The following is an 18,595-nucleotide window of genomic DNA, read 5'->3' on the forward strand; positions in this document are numbered from 1 at the left end:
CCGTGTAGATGGGGTGCTGAGGGACATGGGGCAGGGGTGGCCTTGGCAGGGCTGGGGGAATGGTTGGACTGGATGATGTTAAAGGTCTTTTCCAACCCAAACAGTTCTATGATTCTATTAAGAGGTCTACGGAGATGCTGGGAGGGCTGGAGCAGCTCTGATCTGGAGACAGGCTGGGAGAGTTGGGATGTTCAGCCTGGAGAAGAGAAGGCTCCAGGGAGACCTGAGAGCACCTTCCAGTGCCTGAAGGGGCTCCAGGAAAGCTGGGGAGGGGCTTGGGACAAGGGCAGGGAGGGATGGGATGAAAACTGGCAGAGGGGAGATTTAGGTGAGACATGAGGAGGGAATTCTTTGCTGTGAGGGTGGTGAGACCCTGGCCCAGGTTGCCCAGAGAAGCTGTGGCTGCCCCATCCCTGGAAGTGTTGAAGGGCAGGTTGGATGGGGCTTGGAGCAACCTGGGCTGGTGGGAGGTGTCCCTGCCCATGCAGGGGGGTTGGAACTGGATGATATTTAAGGTCCCTTCCAACCCAAACCAGTCTGTGATTCTATTTCAAAGGTTTAGCCTTTCTGGATTTGCATGGAGAGGGGCTGAACTTGCCTGGTGGTCTCCTCCATGTTTGTGTCCACTGCAACCTCCTGGCTGGGTGTAGAGGATCCACAAAAAACACCTTTCAAAGCTCTGGTGGTTGAAAATGCCTCTTGAGGTATGATTCACGTGCATAAACACTTCAGTGGAACCATTCAGACTGTCTGGCAGAAGATGGGAGGATCAGTAAAAATATATTTAAGGACCTCTGAAATTCAGTTCTAAATTCTAAACCTTTCCAAGTCATAAGTAAAACCTTTGAGACTGTTTGTAAAGTACTTTGTAATTTTTTAACAGAAGTGCTTCCAAGACATAGAAGTAAACATTGAAAGGTACATTTTTTACATTCCCATTTTTGACCAAAAGTTTCTTTAAAAGTGTTTATTTGACAAATTTTGTTGTTTGTTTGTTTTTTTTATCCACAGTTGAATATTACAGTGACTATTACAAGCATTTTCCTATAAACAGAAGTGTATTTTTCAGTTTTGTTCAAACTGGAAAAATATTTTATAACCAGCAGTATCTCATCTACACTGTTCACCTTCTCTGAGAGCAGCTTAAACCTTCTGCTTGTTAAGACTTCACAACCCCCCACAAAAAAACCCCCAAACAAAATAAACATTGCACTGTAGTAGCACTGTTTAGTATATATGTATATTTCCTATTAATTTCAACTTAATTTGAAAGTTCTTGTCTACTGGCACATATAAATTGTATGTTCATTGGGGGATTATGTCCTCTGGATTGTTTTATTTAACATCCACGTTTCTAGAACTTTTGGCAGGGAAATAAAAACCTGAATTTATGGCTGTGGATCAATAAAGTGAGAGGGAAAAGGCTCGTGGTAGTTCACGCAATTAATTTTGATTCTCTTTATATGCAAAATGCTGATTTTTCCAGTTAAACGTGGTCTCAAAGAACAAGTTTGCACAGGTTTGTTCATTTTTGCCTGCTTAACATGGAGGGAAAGGACCTGTTGTTTCAAGTGCATCTTTGTCTCTTGTGTCTTTTGCCCAAAAAAATGGTCACATATTGCAAAGACTTATTGTGGGATTAGTGTTTTAGTGGCAGGATCAGGAAATGCAGCCACTGAGAGAGCTGAAACTCTAACGTGCCCATATTTTGTTCCTGGTTTACTCACAGAAAGTGGTGGAGTAAAACAGGGAATGGGGAGAAGACAGTGGGACAAGTTGTAGGAGCAAAAATATTTCTCAGGTAGGACTGCAGAAATTGGGGTCTCATGTTCTTTTCTACCTGCTACAACAGCTCAGCCAGCTGCAAGATAAGCAACCTCAGATGCAAAATGCCAATGAAAGACAGAAAAAAAAAGACCATCAAAGCAAAATTTGGGGTGAACATGGAGCATGTACCTTGTCCTGGATGCTTCTTGTAGGTCAGACAGCACCTGCCTGAAGTCACCTCTGAAGTGCTGGCTTTGCAGTGGGGGTGATTTGTGGGATTTATTTTTTCAGGGGGTTCATTTTAAATTATTTTTTGTCATTATTTCTTCCCAAGAGTGCTTTTATGAGATGCCTTATATATGCAAAAGTCACTGTGGGTCAGTGTTGTTTGCTTTTTCTTCCCCAGGAACTTCAAATCTCACTCTGTGGAGTGAGATTTTACAATCTGATGCACCTACAGCCAACTTTTTATGAAAGAGCAATAAAAAGAATCCCTCATTTTAAACACTTGTTTCAGAGAAACAAGCAGTTGAGGAGTCAGTTACCTCAGTAACAGCTCAAGGCACAGAGTGGGGAAATTGCTCAACTTTATAATCAATATTTCAAGATAAAGAGAGGTCTGGAAAACCAAAGCTGTGCTTTGTGGGAAGTGAAATGCTCTTGAAATTAATGCTCTTGAAATCAATGCACTTTAAATCAAGCAGTACCAAATCTGAGGCAAGAAAGTCATGCTTGAGCACAGCATTTTCGCCAAATTAACAGTGAAAAAGAAATGTCATGAAAAAAATAACATATAGGAAAGATACTTCACATAGAATCCTCTTTCAGGTGGAGGTTTGTGGCTAAACTACATCACCCCAGATCAAGGGATTAAATGCCAGTTCCCACTGATCAACATCAAGAGTTTTGAAGAGTGTTTTGTGGTAGTACATAAGACATTCTGATCCTGCAAACACCCGTGAAAGACCATCACCCCCTAGAAGGCCATCAACCACATTTTGTCACCCAAATGGCTGTGCAAGAGGATTCATTGATTAAAACAGTGCTTATCATTCAGGCTTAATCTGTTGGGAACTCTACCTTGAATCCTTTCCATCAGAAAAGAGGTTGAGAGACCTGAAGAACCTGAGAGGAAACTGCTGGTCTAAGATAAGTTCTGAGCCTGACAGCAAGGCTGAATTCTGCTTGGAATATTGATTTTTGATGACCACTGGAGTGTGGAAAAAAGGGTTAAGATGCAATTAAAAAAAAAAACACAATCACCCTAAATTCAGAGAATTGCAAAAAAATGAAAATAATCAAGAAGAACATTCAGTTGCAGAAGGTGAAAAGAGGTAGGTCAAATAAATCCAAATGTTTTAGCTGAGCAAGTGAGAAGAAGAACGTGGGCACAGGCAGCAAAAATGGTGGCACGACCTTTGTTGTGCATGAAGGGGGAGATGAAGGCACTCCTGAATATTCCCAGTTAGGTGCAAATGCTCCAGGACTGTGTCTGGAGGTAGTGCTGGCACTGTTCCAGCACCACATTTTCTTCTGTAATTACTGGGTGATGGGTAGAAGGAAAAAAAGGTTAGAGGAAAAAGGAACTTCTTCCCTAGGGAATGACCTTCAGTCTGTCCCTCTCCAGTGACACCTCCACCAAACCATGGGCCAGCTGAAACAAGGTTATTTATCCACCCACACAGACCAGTGGAATTATTCTTCACAGCACTCAACTTTTTCTTTAAAAATGTGCTTTTTTGGGATAGCAATATACACATATAGTACATAGAGGACTCCTACAGTTTGTATATACACTGATTATATACATGATGTTAAAACAGACTCCTTGTCTAAAAAGGTGACTCCAGCATGGTGGGATGTAGTGTTATCTTAGAGACTTCACATTCTACTTGAATCCTCTGAGCAGACAAGGAGCCTGCTCAGAAATTTGCTGTTTGGATAGGATTAACACCAGTGTTCAAAGTGTTTGGTGTGGTTTGTTTTGGGTTTTTGAAAGCTCTTTATCATCGAGGAGTTGCTGAGACTTTGGGGAACCACAACCACAAAAGACAAGACCGTTCTGGAAGTGGAAAGGACAAAAACCTCAGAAGGTTTTGGCTGCTGCCAGATGTCCTTGCCACATTTTGGCACACTGAGCTAGGGCAGAGGTATCACCACCAGGTTCCTGGTCCAGCATCCTTCAGGAACCCACCTTTTCCCTTCCCCAGTGGCTCTGCAGTAACTGAGAATTCAACATGTCCTGAGAAGTAGGGAGACAAACCAATGACTACTCTTGTGAGCAGGTGGCCCCTTCCAAACATCTATCTGAGGTCAGAGGGTTAGGCTTGGTTTAATTTAGAAGTTAGGTTAAAAAAATCTTAACAGAATTTGAATTGATTGCAATTAATCAATTATTTAAGTTGTTGCAGACAAAGAGTTTGTGTTCACTCTTGGGGAAATAACTTGTATTACTTACTACCTTATTTTTTGACTTAAAACATTTCACTGCTTATTCATCCCCTTTTGTTTTATAACTTTTTTTCAAGTATCCTTCATTTATCTAAGTCCTAGTCACATTTTGGATGAACTGAATTTTCCCTGGATTATGGCTAAGGACTAACCCACTGAACTGGGAACCTGATGATTAAACTGGGCATGTCTTATCTCTCAGTGAGATTCTGACCCAGGCCACCTAAGAGGTTTAAGAACCTTGAGAGCCACTGGAGGAAGGTTTTGGCCTTGAGGAAGCTCATGGAAAGCCAATAGAATCAGGATGATCTACAATAGAAGCAGGAGGCCCCAGCCAGTCCCTTGTCTCAAGGTTATTTCACTAGGACCAACACTTGGCAAGTCACTAATGGAAATTTAGTCACAGAATCAAGTCCAAACTGCCAATTTCGTTGAATTCCCAGGAAGCAGATGCACCGGATGCAGTTGGGAAGAGCGACACCATTTCTCAAACATAGAATTGGTGGCAAATTCCACCTCAGTGGAAACCAGCAGCATGGAAGCCCGTGACCTCAAGAGGTGTGACAAACACATCCTTGCACCTTCTGCAATTTCCCTTCTCAACTCATAACCCTGATACAGTTTCTAGCAAGAACAGAACTGCACGTCCTGTTATTAATCCACACAACCCCCCCAGAGGTGTTGGACAACTCACGTGTCCTTCAAGGCAGCATAAGTGTCTCAGATTTTGATTTAACTGCCATTTCTTCACAGACACCTATGAAGATCAAACAAGTTGTCTCCCACTCACCATGCTTCCCTCCTAGTGGCTTTTGGAGATGATTATGGGCTTTGAACTATGTCAACATAAAATCAAGCAGTAAAAACCAATACATCTACATTTCAAGTATCCTTATTTCTGAGCTGCAAATAATCACATACAGATCAGTCCTTTTTTTTTTTTTTTCACTGTACAGTTTAACATCCATTTATTACCATGTCTTGGTTCTTCTAGGCACCTGTTTGGTCCATATTTCAAGAGCTCCTTCAGTTCCTTTTGTGATTTTTCTTTCTTTGCTGGAGGCCTCTGGGTAGGTGGGCTTAATTATATTCTCTTCAGACTTTACTGAGAAATTCCAAGTTGAGAGAAGCAGGGAGGTGAATGGAGTCCATGGTTATGGAGGATGGGTTGAAGGGAAACATGACAGGGAACATGTGCTTGAAGTCTAAGAACAGCTGTGGAGGGTCGTTTCGCTCTTGCAAGTGCATCTATGAGGTGTGGGAGGAGAAAAAGTCTGCTCAGTTGTTGCCTTTTCTTTGCATTTGTCACATTTACAGGTTTGAGAAAGCAGAGTTTTGGAGAGATTGCAAAAAAAAAAAAAAAAAAGCAGCAAGAACTGGTTTGTTCTCTATTGCAGCAGCTTTTCCCTGAGCAAGTATTTACAGGAACTTCTACCCAGGCTATAGACAAAATGCCTGAGTTAGTAATGATTAATTACAGGTTTCATTAACACTCCCTCCTCCATTTAATTGCCTCAATTTACCTGTATGTCTCGTATGAAAGTGACCGTCACACGTTCTTCAAACTCATTCACAGGAGTGTAGAGGTTAAGTATCTTCACAATCTGGTGAAGACAACATAGGGTTACAGGCAGCCATGAGAATACAAAGCACCACCAATATCTTGTCTTGATATGGCCATTAAAAGTCTCCCATGACACTACTGAGAAGCAGAAGTAGCATCCAGGTGTTCCTCTGCCTGCTGTAAGGTATGAGGAGCCTCTATGGACCCTTCAGAGTCACTTCTTGTGGCCACGTTTGTACACTGGGAATAGAATGGAGCAAGAGATTCCTACAGGGACTCCAGCTGATTGGCACATGGTGACATGGGAAGATTCAGAATAGGTGACCACCTCCCAGGACTTCTGATGTCACCTTGTGACTTTTGACAAGGACTTGTAGCAAGAGGACAAGGGGGAATGAATTCAAACTGAAAGAGAGGAGATTTAGGTGAGACATGAGGAGGAAATTCTTTGGTGTGAGGGTGGTGAGACCCTGGCCCAGGTTGCCCAGGGAAGCTGTGGCTGCCCCATCCCTGGCAGTGTTGAAGGGCAGGTTGGATGGGGCTTGGAGCAACCTGGGCTGGTGGGAGGTGTCCCTGCCCATGCAGGGGGGTTGGAACTGGATGATCTTTAAGGTCCTTTCTAACCCAAACCAGTCTGGGATTCTATGACATAACACTTCTGTTGCTCCCTCACTTTTGCTCTTCCCCTACCACCCCTTGGCCTCTCTCAACACATGTATAAGATGGGGAGATGGTGATACAAGGAGAAGGGATCTCCAAGAACCACTAGAGAACACTTCTCCCTTGCTACAGCATTATCAAATCAAGGCTGGCAATCCAGCAGCAAAAAAACATGAATTTATATCCTCCTGGAATGGACTCCCAAAGTTTAAGGTCAGAACCAGCCAGCCTAGATGGGCAGTTCTCAACTGCCTGCCCCAAAAAGTCCTTGGTGGGCATCCTGCAGAGATGGTTAGACCCTGGCAAAAGACACCAAGTGGATTTAAAACCCCAAGTTGTCTGACTTAGATCATGACCTCTTCAGGGCCAGGTTTCACCTCTGAACATTTCTTCTGGAGCTTCAGCACCTTAAGAGAGGAGCCACCATGGTGACCACCTCTGACAGGAGTCCCTACCAACCATCAGTCCTGGGAAGGACAAGTTATTCCTAGCATGGGAATGCCAGTGGTCAGGTCAATGAAGAACTGGCATGAGGAGACCATCCTTTCCCACTCCTTTAATTATCCATAAGTCTCTGGAGTGGAAACCTGTGCCCTTCTCCCTACCTGCTGCGTGCTGAGCGACGTGCACAAGGAGCAGATGGCCTCAGCATCTTCTGAAGTTTTCTTCTTCAGCTGCAGGAGCTGGGCTGCCTGAATCAAGGGCTCCAACATCTGTGCTGCTCCACTCTGCTGCAGATTCTTCCCACGCAGCCAGTCCTCCAGCTGGCTTATGTTAAACCTGGGTAAGCAGCCAAGACAGGACGTGAGCTGAGAGGAGATAAGATGGAGCATCCCAAAAATCCTCTAGGACACTCAAGTTGTGGGGCAGTGCTGGTAGATGTGTTTTTTCTGATCCATATTTGCATGGCAAGAGACACTCAGACTTAGGACTCAAAAATTCCAAGCAAATTTTATACACTGCCAAGCTGAGGAGGAACATGCAAAGGATCCATGGAGGGAAGGGGAGAGGAACCAAAGGGAAGGATAAATATTTTTCCAGCAGGAAGCAAGGTAACAGATCTATACCAGGGCTGATAAATATTCACGGCCCCTTCCTGGCAGGTCTGGACTAGCTGTCCTTCCAAATTCCAATCCTTATTACAACACAACAATGAGGCAGTGACAGGGCACGTGGGCCCCTGATCCCAGAATCTCAGAATGATCTAGGTTGGAAAATCCCTTTAAGATCATCAAGTCCAACCATTCCCCCAGCCCTGCCAAGGCCACCACTGCCCCATGTCCCTCAGCACCACATCTACACGGCTTGGAAACCCCTCCAGGGATGGGGACTCCAGCCCTGCCCTGGGCAGCCTGGGCCAGGGCCTGACAGGAATTAAAACCTTCAGCACTACAAAAGTTGCTAAGAGGGCTGGAGCAGCTCTGCTCTGGAGTCAGGCTGAGAGAGTTGGGGTGTTCAGCCTGGAGAAGAGAAGGCTCCAGGGAGACCTTAGAGCACCTTCCAGTGCCTGAAGGGGCTCCAGGAAAGCTGGGGAGGGACTTGGGACAAGGGCAGGGAGGGATGGGATGAGGGGGAAGGGATTAAAACTGGCAGAGGGGAGATTGAGGTGAGACATGAGGAGGAAATTCTTTGCTGTGAGGGTGGTGAGACCCTGGCCCAGGTTGCCCAGAGAAGCTGTGGCTGCCCCATCCCTGGAAGTGTTGAAGGGCAGGTTGGATGGGGCTTGGAGCAACCTGGTCTGGTGGGAGGTGTCCCTGCCCATGCAGGGGGTTGGATCTAGAGGATCTTTAAGGTCTCTTCCAACCCAAACCAGTCTGGGATTCTATGATGAGTTACACCACCATATTTTTTTTCCATCACCTTGGAACTCCAACCAAATTCCCTTAGCCAGGTCCATCCCAGCCCAAGCCCCTGTCCCACCTCAGCTGCATGCCTGTGCTCCACGAGCAGACATCCTTCCTCAGCAGGAGGTTGTTGAGGGCAACAGCGTTGATCATGTAGAAGAGCTGCTTGAAGACCTGCTGCACAATCTCTGGGTCCAGCCCCTGGTCACTCATGATGCTGTGGAAGGTGTTGAGCTGATGAATGATGGCATGTAAGCTGTAAGAGTTGTCACCATCTTCCATGCTGGAGGAGCGATTCCTGTAGCCCATTGGTTTGACACCAGAAAGTCCTTGGATACTCTCATTTTCCAACACCGCAGACACTGAAAAAATGGGGAAAAATGACCTAAATGCACCACCTCACCTCTGTCACTGACACCCCAACTGAAAAACAGGATCTGTCACAAGATGAGGGAATTGTTTTGGTTGGAAAAGACCTTTAACATCATCCAGTCCAACCATTCCCCCAGCCCCGCCAAGGCCACCCCTGCCCCATGGCCCTCAGCACCACATCTACACGGCTTGGAAACCCCTCCAGGGATGGGGACTCCAGCCCTGCCCTGGGCAGCCTGGGCCAGGGCCTGACAACCCTTGCCAGCAAGAAATGCTGCCCAAGATCCCATCTCAGCCTCCCCTGGCACCACTGGAGCCCATTTCCTCTTGTCCCATCCCTTGTTCCTGGGGAGCAGAGCCTGACCCCCCTGGCTCCAACCTCCTCTCAGGCAGCTGCAGAGCCAGCAGGTCTCCCCTCAGCCTCCTTTGCTCCAGGCTGGACACCCCCAGCTCCCTCAGCTGCTCCTCCTCACGCTTGTGCTCCAGCCCCTTCCCTGGACATGCTCCAGCCCCTCCATGTGGGAAAAAACCCCTCATCCCTATTAGTTTCTATCATGGGGGAAAAGCAAAACTCATCAAGGTCTGTCCCCATAACTCCACATCACTGCCACCACAAGGCCCTGGCTCCAGACCTAGACTTTTTGGGTACCATCTGCCTCTTTCCCAACCCCAGTGTCCTGGTTTGAGCCAGGATGAAGCCAGTTTTTCTTTTGCTGATTCCTTTTTTCATTTCAGTGAGCTTTCTTCAACTAGCAACTGCGTGTTCTGCTAGGTTGATAAGACACTGGAATGTTTTTGTAATTGCTGGGCCCTCAAGGTCGTGCCTTTGCTCTGCCGGCTCAGACACTGCGGGGGGATCTGTGGCCCCCCCGTGGGAGGCTGGGTTAGACGAACAGCAAAACTGGCCAGAGATATTCCATCCCATATATCTACGTAGGCTCGGGGGAAGGTCGGAGATGACAGAAGAAAACTTCCTTCCTTCCTGCTTTGCTCTCTCGCCGCTTCGCTTCGCCTCTCTGTCTGCCTTCCTTCTTCTCTCTCTCTCTCTTTCTTTTGTTCGTGGCCGGCGTCTGGGAAAACACCACCTGCCCATCATCGTCGACCTCAAGCCCTCCTGACCCTCGTAACTCTCTGCCTTTCTCCAGGAGCAGCTTCGGGAGTCCTCGGGATTGTCTCGTCTGAGGGGAGTGCTGTGGGAGTTGCTGGGGGTGGGGGGAGGCGAGAGGCTTCTACCCACACCTTTGTATAATCACACATATATATATATATATATATATATATCCTCTCATATCACACATTAGTATTCTAATTAAAGCTGCACGGTTCAGTTTTCAATCCAGCCAAGTCTCTCTCTTTTTCTCTCTCTCTTTCCCTACCTGGGTGGGAGGGGGAGGGGATCGAGAGCATTGTTGTCAAACTGAGTCAAACCATGACACCCAGGCCGTTCCTTTGAGGAGAAGTCATGGGAGCACCATTCAAAGGTCTGAAAAACACTCCGAAGTAGATAATGATGGTAAAAAAACCCCCAACTGTCCTAAAAGCTAAGGAGGTGTGAACGTACCGACCATGGGTTGGAGAATGGCCTCTGTTATCTTGATGAGCTGCTGGTAGATCTGGATGGAGAGGTGGCTCAGCACCTGGCGGTACTCGGTCAGGTCAAAGTTCTTCAGGCAGTGCTCGTTCTGCTTCGGCGTGTTTTGGGTCATGAAATCCTGAAGAGGAAGAGATGAAACCCCCCCAGTTTCATTATCCCACCTATTTCTAGTCCAGTAAAATCACTGGATTAAAACAAACATGGAGTAAATTACAGACAGATGTTACTCAAGTGCATTTTGCAGCTATTTTCTGGGTGAGATTCATAAATCACCTCTGATTTCCTCAGCCATCAATTATTACTAGGGGCTTTTTGAAGGAAAATATCATGAAGTGAGAAGTTTCTTACCTTAAGCAAGGAGCAACATTTGTGTTAATTTTAATATAGAGATGAACTAGAAAGTGACTTTTCAGTCCCTGAAAAACTTTTTTTAGCCATTTGTCTAACCCCGAGTTCCAATTACTTATGAGAAATATTTTGAGGTTAAGATATTAGAAAAAGAGAAAATAAATATATAACCACAAGCTATGTTCTGACATTTTAAACTGACCTGAGGTTCAGAAAACTCTCCAAGTAATTGAATTTATTCCCTGCCTTTTGCTGAAGCAGCAGCTGATCCTGCAATTGGAGGTTGCAGCCCTGACTTCTGGGCTCAGCAACAAAACATCAGGATTGCTGGCAGAAGCAAACATGATCACAGAAGCCTAGAATGGTTTGGGTTGGAAGGGACCTTAAAGATCATCCAGTCCCAACCCCCCTGCATGGGCAGGGACACCTCCCACCAGCCCAGGTTGCTCCAAGCCCCATCCAACCTGCCCTTCAACACTGCCAGGGATGGGGCAGCCACAGCTTCTCTGGGCAACCTGGGCCAGGGTCTCACCACCCTCACAGCAAAGAATTTCCTCCTCATGTCTCACCTCAATCTCCCCTCTGCCAGTTTTAATCCATTGCCCCTCATCCCATCCCTCCCTGCCCTTGTCCCAAGCCCCTCCCCAGCTTTCCTGGAGCCCCTTCAGGCACTGGAAGGTGCTCTCAGGTCTCCCTGGAGCCTTCTCTTCTCCAGGCTGAACATCCCAACTCTCCCAGCCTGTCTCCAGAGCAGAGCTGCTCCAGCCCTCCCAGCATCTCCGTGGCCTCCTCTGGACTCTCTACAACAGCTCCATGTCCTTCTTATGCTGGGGGCTCCAGAACTGGACACAGTTCTGCAGATGGGGCTGCCTGTTCATCAGCTCTTACCAATTTGGTGTCCAAATGAGAACTGTGCAACTTTCTGTTGCTGTTTCCTGACTAGCACAACATGCACAAACACAACATGTACAATTGGAGTTGACTTCAGATTTTCTCCTTCATTCTGACTAATGAAAGTCTCTCTCTGCACTGCAAGCTTGCATTTAGTTTGGGATTTTCTTTTAAACCCCCTTTCCTTAAAAATAAGTTGGATTTCAAGCCAAATATTTTGGAAACTGCTCAGAAGTATTTCTTCCCCCTTTTTTTTTTGCACCAAATTATCAATTTGCAATTTGATAATAAGTTTGATTTAAAGCAACAAATAATGGCAAAGATTGTGACATTTAAATTTGGTTCATTTTTCACCCTGTTGATTTTCTAGGGAGGATTTTCTTTACATGTAATGTTGTTATCCAGGCAGAAGAGGGCAAACAGGAGGTTCATTATTAGCAAATATCATCTCAATTCTTTTTCTTCTTAATTTAAAGCACTGAGGTTTCCCACACCAGCCACTATCTTGTGAATGATCTTAATAGACAATTTGATCCCATTATTTTTTTTTTGGTCTTTATTCTTACAGCTTGATTGCTATATATATATATATATAAACTAAATGAGAAACAACATAATCTGGCTCTTTTGAAAATTTTAACAGCCAAAGAATGTGGCTACCGGGTGTAATGTACTAAGGGGACTGTGTGGATCTGATTTTGTCAGAAGGGATTGGCTATAATTAAACTGACTTCAACTTCTGAAATATTATTGAGGTGGCAAGAAATTAGAGGATTTCCTTCCCAAATCTTACACTATGATTGTGTATTTTTGTTTTCTCCAAGTGGGGTTATTCTGAACTACTTGCACAGAAGAGGAAAAATAAAAATCAGTAGAAACATTCAGAATAAAACTGTAAAATTTGGAACCTGTTTTCCTGGCTAAAAATCTAATGAAATGCTGAGGGACCTGCTAAAACCAGAGGAACAGCCTTCCAGAAGGAATATCCCTGTTCAGACAAATCCAAGTGCATGATTGGCTGAAAAATTCCAAGTATCCTGTCACATGTTGTGTTAAACAGGTCTTGGTTTTGGCTCTCAAATGTCTTGTCTTGATACAATGTCCTGTGAAGCTCTGGTCTAGTCCAGACTGGATATAAGGGAGGAATTTGTTATGCTAAGGGTGGTGAGACCGTGGCCCAGGTTACCCAGAGAGGTGGGAGATGCCCCATCCCTGGAGACATCCCAGCTCAGGTTGGATGGGGCTCTGAGCAACCTGGTCTAGGTGCAGATGTCCCTGCTCACTGCAGGGGGGGTGGATTTGAAATGTCCCTTCCCAAACCACCCTGTGACTGCAGGAGCTGCCTTGTTGTATCCAAATGAACAAAGGAGGAAAGTCAGAGATGACCCCACATGGTAGCCAGAGGGAAGCCACCAGAGGCAGGAGACCTAGAGGCCTTTCCTGGAGGAATGACAGGAGAGAGGAGAGGCCCCCCTTACCGCATCCCCGCTGTACTGCTTCAGGCAGTGCAGGAGGCGACACGTGTTCGCCAGCCAGAACGACGTCAGCTGGAAGTCATCGTTGTGTTTCTGCAGGAACAGAAGGAAAACATGTGAGACCCCCCCCCCTTCAAGGTAATTTTGAGCTTCCCCACCTAGACTGGGAAGCTCTCCTTCTCACATGGGAGGTGTCCACCACTGCTCCCTGCAAATGCTTCCTTTAATCTGCACATGTCAACAATTTTACTGCTCGGATCATAATTCTCCTGGTCCTTTGGGTCCACAGAGATGCTGAGAGGGCTGGAGCAGCTCTGCTCTGGAGACAGGCTGGGAGAGTTGGGGTGTTCAGCCTGGAGAAGAGAAGGCTCCAGGGAGACCTTAGAGCACCTTCCAGTGCCTGAAGGGGCTCCAGGAAAGCTGGGGAGGGACTTGGGACATGGCCAGGGAGGGATGGGATGAGGGGCAATGGATTCAAACTGGCAGAGGGGAGATTGAGGTGAGACATGAGGAGGAAATTCTTCACCGTGAGGGTGGTGAGACCCTGGCCCAGGTTGCCCAGAGAAGCTGTGGCTGCCCCATCCCTGGAAGTGTGGAAGGGCAGGTTGGATGGGGCTTGGAGCAACCTGGGCTGGTGGGAGGTGTCCCTGCCCATGCAGGGGGTTGGAACTGGATGATCTTTAAGGTCCCTTCCAACCCAAACCAGCTTGTGATGCTGCAATTCTAAAAAGGGAAGATATAACAGTGACTGGCTTTGAAAGTCACCACAAGAGCTGAACAATCCACACTTGGACATGGTTATAACCAACCTCCACCACCTTAACCCCAAGGCAAGAGCAAACTGGCACCTACCTTCAGCACCTTCTTAATGCCATTGATGGTGGAGGTGAGCAAGGAGTGCACTTTCTGGTCATCGTTGATGTAATCTGCGTGCCTGATGCACATGTAGAGGATGTAGGCAGGGAGGCAGGGAACAGTAGCAGACACTGTCTGGGGCTTGAGATCTAGAAGGTTTGGGTTTAGTTTTTAAAAAAATCCACTTTACATTTTTTCCCCAGCTTCCTGGTGAAGCAGGTAACAGCAGAGCTGGAAATGGACCCAGGCAAACCTGCCTCCCCCAGCCATAGGGAGGGTGAGGTTTCTGCTCTACAACTTGCATCCCTCTCTGCATGATGGACAGAGAACCAGAGACCCAACTGCAGGACAGATGGACCTCCTGGAGCTGGCCAAAGCCACTGAGCTGCAGCAGCAGGGCTGGAGATGGTCACACAATGTGTGCTGAAGTTTGTGACGCTATGACATTACACTTCAGGGATGCACTAGATCTTCTTTACCACGTGGAAAGTCCACCCAAGCAGCCCACACATCACCTCAGAAAAGCTCCCTGAAGCTTTCAGGAATACATCCCACAGGATACAAACCCCTCCATGGAATTCACAGCTCAGTAAATCACTTGAGATACTGAATGTTAATTTTAGCTGTGGGAATTTGCAGCCTCTAAAGGGAGAACCTGTCTGATGAGGAGAAGATCAACGATCACAGCAATGAAAGGCCCTGCTCTTGGAGCACTTTTTTAGATCCTCACTAGACTCTGGTAGGGTAAGAAACTGGTGGTAAATACTGACACTTTGGCAGCACTGACTTCTCCAACAGCCTTGAAATAAGGGGATGCTGCAGGAATTCTGATCAGACATTCCAGTAAAAGAGCTCCTGGGTTTATTATCCCTTGCAGTGACCATCACACATCTGACAAACCAAACTACCTTTATTCCACTGCTGTGCCAACCCCCCAGGGTGTATCCTTTGCCATCTCCTCCCCATCTACCACCACATCCTATCAAGCTCAGCAAGTTCCTGCCTGCCCTAAAAACCACAGCCTGATTTTTTTTTACATTTTCTAGTTTCTGCTGTCCCTAAGGATTATATCCATGCTGGTATCTCTGCTTAGTGCTCCACTTTACCTCCCAAAACCACCAGCACCAGAAACCTGCAGCCCCAGGAGGGATGGATTTGAGAAGACCTATTTGACTACCCTGAGATCTCGAGTTAACAAGTCCTCCCAGGAAAGAGAAGAAGGAGCCAGGCAGAGGAGGAGAGCAGGTTCCTCACCTGTAATGAGGTTTCGGATGAGGAGTGGCTCATCTTCTTTATAATATTCCAACATGCCCTGAAAATCCTTCTCTTTCCTCTGGACTGAAACTTGCATGCTCTGCTCGTGCCGCCTTCTCTCCGCTGGCACCACGGCTTGGGATGCTGTGAAAAGAGCATGAAAGGTGGGACCTGCTGACCAAGAACTCTTCATGTCCCCTGCTGACCTCAGAGCAGACACCAGGACAAAGGGTTAGATATTCCATTTCCAATAATCACAGAACCATTCTGGTTGGAAAAGACCTTTAAGATCATTGAGTTCAACCATAACCCAACTCTACCGACCACTGATGTCATCACCTTCCATAGACTGATAAAGCATAAAGAACAAGGTCTTGAACAGGTTGCCCAGGGAAGCTGTGGCTGCCCCATCCCTGGCAGTGTTGAAGGGCAGGTTGGATGGGGCTTGGAGCAACCTGGGCTGCTGGGAGGTGTCCCTGCCCATGCAGGGGGGTGGAACTACATGATCTTTAAGGTCCCTTCCAACCCAAACCAGTCTGGGATTATATGATTTTAATCCTAAATGGGTTTAATCCCCTTGGAATTGCCAGGGTAGAGCAGTTCCCTGCTGGCCCACTGGTCTCCTCTCTTTATCAGCTTTTAGAGAAAGCAAAGGAGAAAATCCTGCTGCTCTGCCAGGCTGCGAAACCAAAGTGCTGCCCCCCCACCCCAATGTCTACTAAAAGCCAAGTCACCTTCAAAATCTTGGACCCTCTTCATGTAAATCTTCAGCTGCTTCTTCAGCTTCCCTTCGTTCTTTTCCAACCTTTCCAGCAATTCTTTAAGATCCTGAAAAACAAGATGTATTGGGTTAATAATAATAATAATTAAAGCCAAGAATAACTCATTTGGGATCAGTTTGAGGCTGAAGTCACTTGGTAACCAGGACCAGGTGGGAGCATCTTGGTAGAAGAAGAGGTCTATTCTTTCTGGATTGCTTGGAGACCCCCCTTGCCTACACCACAAGGACTGTGGATGTTGAGTGCCTGCTTCTTCTAAAAGGCAAGCTTCAAAAGTTTTAAAAAAAATAATAAGGTACCTCTGGAGTCACAAGAGTCATGTAGCCACCAAACAACAGTTCCAAGCCAAGTAGCAACGCTCCCAGATGCACCAGTGGGAGATGCAGAAAAACCTTGCAGTGTTCAGGAGCAGTGGAAGAGATCCCAGAACCTTCTCTTCCCCTTCACATTTCCTGTTTCCTTTTTCTCAACCTGATGTTTTCCCTCTGCCTTAGGCTGTGTTTTCAGAACAGCCTCTTACCAGATTTTCATTGGTGAGCCGTGTGATTTCTTGCTGAAGTCCAAACTCCACCTGGGCCTCAGGAGACAGCTGCAGGGTCTGCAGGAAAGCCTGGTGCTGCTTCTCCATCTCTTCTTGCAGGGCATCCACTTGGGTTTTCAAAGCTTCTATCTCCTCCTCATGCTCTCTCCTCTGATCCTGCAGCTGGGCTTCCAGCAACCTGAGAAAAAGCCCACACAGATCAGCCTGTGACTTGGTCACCATGGCACGACCACCATTTGAGTTCAGATCCTTCAAAGTCAGCCAACTCGGGAGATGTTTCTGGTCAACCTCCCTATAAAATTGACACACATAGAGGGGTGCTGTGGCTGTTACTGCCACATCAGGCTATAGTGACTTTCTATAGTGCACATTAAACACTTTTTAAATTGGTCAACATAAGAGGAGGACATGGAGCTGTTGGAGAGTCCAGAGGAGGCCACAGAGATGGTGGGAGGGCTGGAGCAGCTCTGCTCTGGAGACAGGCTGGGAGAGTTGGGGTGTTCAGCCTGGAGAAGAGAAGGCTCCAGGGAGACCTGAGAGCACCTTCCAGTGCCTGAAGGGGCTCCAGGAAAGCTGGGGAGGGGCTTGGGACAAGGGCAGGTGGGGTGAGGGTGGTGAGACCCTGGCCCAGGTTGCCCAGAGAAGCTGTGGCTGCCCCATCCCTGGCAGTGTTGAAGGGCAGGTTGGATGGGGCTTGGAGCAACCTGGGCTGGTGGGAGGTGTCCCTGCCCATGCGAAGAATTTCTACCTAATGTCCAACCTAAATCTCCCCTCTTCCAGTTTGAATCCATTCCCCCTTGTCCTCTCACTCCCTGCCCTTGTCCCAAGTCCCTCCCCAGCTTTCCTGGAGCCCCTTCAGGCACTGGAAGGTGCTCTAAGGTCTCCCTGGAGTCTTCTCCAGGCTGAGCAAACCCATATAATCAAGACCAACCTTTAACCCAGCCCTTCCAAGAAGGGAAGGTCCATCAAACCAAACCCTGCCAAGTATTAGTCCCAGACTACACAGGGAGATGGTGGCAAAAGGACCCAAGGGGACACTCCAAGCCTATGTTCTTGCTATATAGCTCATGGATGTGGGCTCCTGGGCAGAACAATGGAGAGCCACACACCCAGCTCAGGGGCTTGGGCTCCTCTGGCATGCGATGCAAATGACCATCCTCAAAAATGAGGAAGACTCTGATGTTAATAACTTGGTGTTCACCCAGGATGTGCACAGACATGGAGCTGGACCAGTGGGGAACAAGCTGGGACTCTTTCAGCTCCCCTGGCAATCCCTGGAGATTCATGTCTGTGAACTGTTTCCCTGCAGGAACAATTAAGCATGGGGTTGTGTGGGAAACTGTTCTTTTCTTCTTTTTTTTGTTGTTGTTACTTGTTCTGGGGTTTTATTTTTAAGAATTGTATAAAAGGACAGATGCTCTCTATGCAAGATGCCTGGATGAAAAGTATTCATCATTCTCCAATCTGGGGCATTTTGTTGGTGGTGGTTTCAGAAGATCTAAACAACACAAGCTCCACTCCCATTTTCCAGTAGAAAACCATGTTCTCCAGCCGTAGAATTATAAGCAATAATGGACCCAGCCTCATAATCATGTCAGGAGTTACACTCTTAACAGGCTTGGAAAATCCAGGCTCCCCATGAAATAAGTATTAAGCACTTGATTTGCATTTTATTTCTTCACGTGGGTTAAAATAAAAGGCAGGAAAAAAACTTGCTCCTTCTGAAAACCTGAGCTCCTACATTGCTTTGAAAAACAAATGAATCATCTCTGTTATTTTCCCTGTTCTTTGGTTTTCCTTTGATCCTTCAAGATGTGACCACTGGAGATTACTTCATCCAAGAGATTATTTTACCTTTTCCTCTCTAGGGTGCAGGTAAATTCATAACTTATATAACAATCATATCTATTGGAGCCTCATAACCCCCTGCAGGAGAGCACAGACTAATTAACAACTGATTATCAGCTCTTCTGAGCACCAAGTTAAAGCAGGAAAAGAATCCAGGGGTCCTTCTGCCCTCCTTTCATATCCATTTCTGGTTTTAAATGTTCTTGAATTGGGAGATGAGAGATCCTTTCAGAACCATCAGCATCCCCTGGAGATCCAGAGGTTTTGCCTTGGGGTGTCCCAATGGGATATTTGCCCACCAGAGCAGGACATGGGGAGAAGGTGTGGAAGGATGACATAGTGTGTCCACCGC

General features: G+C 46.7%; 1 protein-coding gene across 3 annotated transcripts in view; it reads right to left on the reverse strand.

Annotated features, from left to right (window-relative positions):
- Positions 1 to 637: 637 nt before the first annotated feature.
- LOC127395156 (unconventional myosin-Vb-like) overlaps positions 638 to 18,595 on the reverse strand; it is a 135,496-nt gene continuing 117,538 nt past the window's right edge. For 2 of the 3 annotated variants that reach the window (XM_051641627.1, XM_051641628.1), the window contains 10 exons: positions 16,375 to 16,573; positions 15,810 to 15,903; positions 15,076 to 15,219; positions 13,819 to 13,970; positions 12,970 to 13,059; positions 10,220 to 10,370; positions 8,363 to 8,648; positions 7,048 to 7,222; positions 5,742 to 5,822; positions 854 to 5,466 (listed from right to left, as the gene is read on the reverse strand). In XM_051641627.1, the coding sequence (XP_051497587.1) occupies positions 5,314 to 5,466; positions 5,742 to 5,822; positions 7,048 to 7,222; positions 8,363 to 8,648; positions 10,220 to 10,370; positions 12,970 to 13,059; positions 13,819 to 13,970; positions 15,076 to 15,219; positions 15,810 to 15,903; positions 16,375 to 16,573 (1,525 nt within the window). In that variant the 3' untranslated portion in view covers positions 854 to 5,313. Of the gene's footprint in view, positions 751 to 853; positions 5,467 to 5,741; positions 5,823 to 7,047; positions 7,223 to 8,362; positions 8,649 to 10,219; positions 10,371 to 12,969; positions 13,060 to 13,818; positions 13,971 to 15,075; positions 15,220 to 15,809; positions 15,904 to 16,374; positions 16,574 to 18,595 lie in introns of those variants that run through there. The other variant, XR_007891738.1, reaches the window with a different exon arrangement.

This window comes from Apus apus, chromosome W (assembly GCF_020740795.1).
Source record: "Apus apus isolate bApuApu2 chromosome W, bApuApu2.pri.cur, whole genome shotgun sequence".
NCBI classification, from domain to species: domain Eukaryota; kingdom Metazoa; phylum Chordata; class Aves; order Apodiformes; family Apodidae; genus Apus; species Apus apus.